The following is a 4410-nucleotide window of genomic DNA, read 5'->3' as shown; positions in this document are numbered from 1 at the left end:
CTATATCAGGACGCAGACTTTCTCTCCAGTTAGTATAGACCGAGCATATCATGTCTTATCACGCTTAAAAGTTGGCCTAATTTAACTGCTGGTGTGGCAAAGCCAGCAAAAAAGCCCCTTCCCTGGAAAACCTGGGCTGGCAGAGAGCTATAATCCCAACACGTAATGCCAACCAAGCTGTTTTGTGCTGAAATCTCTCACAGAGTCCCTCTGTGAGCAGCTCGGCTAGCAGGCTGAGGATACAAAATCTTCTTCAAGTGACTGGACTGAAGGCAAAATCCTGTAGGTCCACCCGCCGTAGCAGAAGAGACCCTATTACAGCCTCATTCAGTTCCATCTGAAAAAAAGCACTCATGACTGAAGCTTACACCAGTGCAACTGGTGCAAGGTCTTCTATACTAGTTAAACCGCTTTTACGCTAATTTTGCTGACATAGCTGACAAAGAAAAACACATCCACAAACTGAAGCAGTCAAAGCAGCAATGCTCATGGGTACTTTTGCCACAGAGAGGGGGATTTCTCTTTGTCAATCTCCACAGGGATAGGGAACTGAGGCAACAGAGAAAGGAAGAGAAAGCAAGTAACTCCAAAATATTTGTTAGTTTAGATTTCAGCCAGCTTGGCAAGCTGTTTCATGATGTTTAAAAACAACAGAACCTGAGTCACTAGCCTTAATTCAGCTTCAGGCCTTCCATGCCTTTGATCCCAATCCAAGTACTATATTCACAAGACCTGTATCAAACATTAGCCCTGGCTACTCCATCCAGATGAAAGATACCCTCGGCTGCCTTGTCTTCTCTGGTAGGGGCAGTGTTATGGCCTGTCTAAACTAATAGCTGACAGTTTCTAGAGGTATTTACATAGTTGAAGCTGTAGCTTTAGATGTGTCCCAACTACTTTTGGTTGTAAAACATGACGGACCTGCGACACAGTGTCATATTCTCAGATATGCTCCACTTCCCCTGCCAGTTCTAGTAAAGACTTTTTCCTAAGAGTAAGAAAAATATTTGCCCTAAGGTGAAGCGAGATGCTGCTTTTAAGGAACTAGATTTTATTTTATACCAGCTGGGATTCGGCCACCTGTAGGAAGTACAAATTGCATCTTTCTTCTTTGAAAGCAGTCGAAGGAAAGAAATACCGCATCTGAAACATGGCAGTGGAAAAAACCCTATGTTTGAAGGTGCAGGAATGGACAGCAGCGCATGCGGGTTGCTACAAAGCATTCTGGGTGCACCAAAGAAAGTTTCATTTCACCAGTTAAGAAAGCACAGCGAAATTACTCTTGAGGCTGAAGGGATTTTACCCGAGTCCAATAGTTATTAGAGGCAACGGGAGAACAACCTAGGAGACGGAAGAGTCTCCTTACCTTACAGCAGTTGCGGAGGACACGAAAGACTGGCTCATTTCATGCCGCAGCCCTTCCTTCCCTCCCCCAGACTGCACCTGCACATCAAGAACAAATCGAAACCAGCCTATTCTAAACCATGCTCTCATTTATTTTGAGGGACCCAAAGCGAGAGCGAGGCCGAGACAGCATAACCAACAGAGAAACTTGTTTCTCAGCATGATTGCCCCTCTCTGGCGGCAAAGTCCTGGCTAGTACCTTCAGGATCACAAAGCTTGCTGAAAGTAGGGCATGCCCATTAAGCTTCCAATCCTTCTTACGCAGCCACCAGAGTTTGCACACGTCTTTCTCCTTCGGGTTTTAGCCAGACTCCAGCCCTTTTGGGCACCATAACACAGCTGAATGGTTTAGCTCCTTTTGTTCCAGCTGACAAACAACCTAGCCCTCCCCCGCCAGCAACAATACAACTGGAGCTAGGATTTGTGTGTCCTCTGAGCAAGGATACAGGCTTTGTGCCTTGCTGAGCTGTCTTTGCAAGGACTGCCAACACTCACAGCTGATTAAGCCTGCAGTGCTGCTTTCTGCTTTTTCCTGCTCACAGATGTCAGAAACAAGCTAAGCGAAACAGCACACGCAGCTAGAGCTCTGCACCTAGGAACATTAAAGCAGACTATTAGGGATTAAATAAATTAAACCAGAGGGGAGCTTAACACATTCTCTCTAGGCTTCATTACTACCTGGAATGCAATTCTGGGTAAGAAACATCCCAGCGTTTCAAGAAACACTGTATTCTGGAAGGTGGCTCAACTCGGTATACATGAAGGGTTGTATTTGGAAAGCTTCTGCCACCACCACGTGGCTGAAACCGTGACTGCACCAACTAACTGGAAGTTCAACCTGCCAGCAAGGACCAGCCTCGCTGTCAGCGCAAACTGGGGCAAGTGTTTATACGTTTTATGCCACATACCTAAACAAAGAACATACAACTAGTTATTAAATATACATTTTATTAACTTAGAACTCCAAAACACACTACTGACTTGCAGTAAGAATAAGGCATGAATTACTGCTGATAAGAACCTGTTAGTTAAGGGATTACACACAGCATACGCCCAACTTGCAAGAGACAACATGTGTTTTCTGTATGTTGCTGTAGTCCAGTCTGCTGTATTTCCTCTCTGGTCAGCCCCGGAGGCTGGGTTGCTAGAGTTATCCCGGGCTTGATAGACTAGGGTTGCTTGTTATCCTGGGCTTGACAGATGGAGCCTTTTTCTTTAAAGAACTAAAAGAAAGCTGAAGTGCTAGATTATCTTCTTTAGTCCCATCCTCCCCAATTAGGTATCAGGCATGGAAATACTGAGCCCTTCTCTGGGCAGACTCTCACCCAGCTGGATCATTAACTGCCAACTGCAGTCTACCTAGAAGCTGCAGGACAGCCTTCCTTCCCCATTATTCTCTTGGTGGGGAGACAAAACCTGGCAGCGAGGTTTCACATTAGTCCAAGGTGCTGTATTTTAACTGAAAGGAAGCAGGAGCCTGCTGCCTCTTCTCTAGTACTTTGGGGACACTGAAACTAAGATACTCAACCGTGACATGCGGCATTTGGGATAGTTTTTCCAATATTCTCTCAGTAAAACACGTAGCTCCTGCCCACTGGCAAAATGGGTGAAACTCGAACTTGATCATGAAATAGGATTCAGATGTAATAACGGATAGGAATCCCCATCCAAACTGCCCCAGCACCTATACATTATCCACTGAACAGGAATCAAGCTTTTCTTGAGAGATTAGCAACTAGGAATAGCTCTGGATGAGGGGTCATGACAAGTCAGGCAAAAAAGCTTCCCAATGTGATTCCAACTGCAGCAGCTTGAATGCCTGAAGTGAAAGAAAAATGATGAGTGTGGCTGAATTCTCACAATGAGAAGCTAGTCATCAGCAGAACTCCTCATCAGTGAGCCAAAGGACAAGGCAGAAACTCCTGGTATGTGACCAGCGCAGATCTGTAACATCCGGAGAAGTCGCTGAGCAGTGGCAACTCGTATCCCTTCCAACTGGAAAGAAAACGGAGAAATTATTTAATCAATAGAAAAGAAAAGCAGTGCTAAGCTGTGATAAAAGAAAGAACCAGAGCAGGCATTAAGTATGGTTCAGAGCGGCTAGCTACAGAAAACCCCGAACAGGCCCATTTACTCCCCTAATATTAAGGAAGGTACAGTGTTGTCAGCTGAAAACCCTGAAGGGCTTGCCAAAGGCACAGATATTACCTGCTGGTAGGGAAGCAGACTCTGAGGGTGGAAGGATGAGTACACAGAAAAGTGAAGTGTGCTACCACTGAATGCCAAACTCTCCCTCCAGCTTTTCAGACCAAGCAGGTAATTGGAGAGAACGGCATATCAGATGGCAAAACAGTCTGTGAAGCAACAAAGCCTGGCTAACAGGAAGTATTACGTGGGCAAGAGAGTCACATGGCAAGTAACAGCTCAGGGGCTCCCAGGAAGAAAAAAATGCCTCAAGGAACAAGTGTACCAAGGCTCTGCATATCAGAGAAGTCTTTGTTTATTTAGACTTGGCTTCCTGAGGCTTTGCAGTAGCACAGGAAGGAGCAGGTAATCTAGAAGACTCATTTCAAGGACGGTCAGACTCCTGTACCTCTACTGTTCTTGTAGAAAGAGTCTGGTCTCTGACACTTACGCAAGAGGGTAGCATATGTACATATATTTATTGCTAATGTAATGATGTTCCTAACAATCAGAGAGCAGTGGAATTCACAAATCCCTTCAGACACCAAATAGGCACCTTACCTCCAGCTCACAGAATAGCACAGGGCTGCAGTAGGTTTCTCCCAGTTTCCAGATGGCATTCATCTCTACGCTGCAGTAATTCACTCTGCCAACTACAGAAAAAGTTTTCCCACATTACAAGCACCATAATCAATATTCAGTGAAGGAAAGTACCAGGAAATTCCCCATCCACAAAACGATCCAGAGCTAATTTTGAGAGCACCGTAGAAGGTAAGGCAACAGTGAGCAGTACAAACAGAATGGTACAAGATTCACAACGGA

General features: G+C 45.2%; 1 protein-coding gene across 1 annotated transcript in view; it reads right to left on the bottom strand.

The window, feature by feature from the left end:
* Positions 1-1726: 1726 nt before the first annotated feature.
* The window catches only part of CENPM (centromere protein M), a 4775-nt gene continuing 2091 nt past the window's right edge, over positions 1727-4410 (bottom strand). The window contains exons 3-5 of the mRNA XM_009588091.1: positions 4150-4241; positions 3265-3399; positions 1727-1996 (exon numbers count right to left, since the gene is read on the bottom strand). Of these exons, the coding sequence (XP_009586386.1) occupies positions 3274-3399; positions 4150-4241 (218 nt within the window). The 3' untranslated portion in view covers positions 1727-1996; positions 3265-3273. The remainder of the gene's footprint in view (positions 1997-3264; positions 3400-4149; positions 4242-4410) is intronic.

Source organism: Fulmarus glacialis, unplaced genomic scaffold (genome assembly GCF_000690835.1).
Source record: "Fulmarus glacialis isolate BGI_N327 unplaced genomic scaffold, ASM69083v1 scaffold43321, whole genome shotgun sequence".
Classification (NCBI taxonomy): Eukaryota; Metazoa; Chordata; class Aves; order Procellariiformes; family Procellariidae; genus Fulmarus; species Fulmarus glacialis.
The sequence above is the reverse complement of the archived record's forward strand: the minus strand, read 5'-3'. Positions and strand labels throughout refer to the sequence as shown.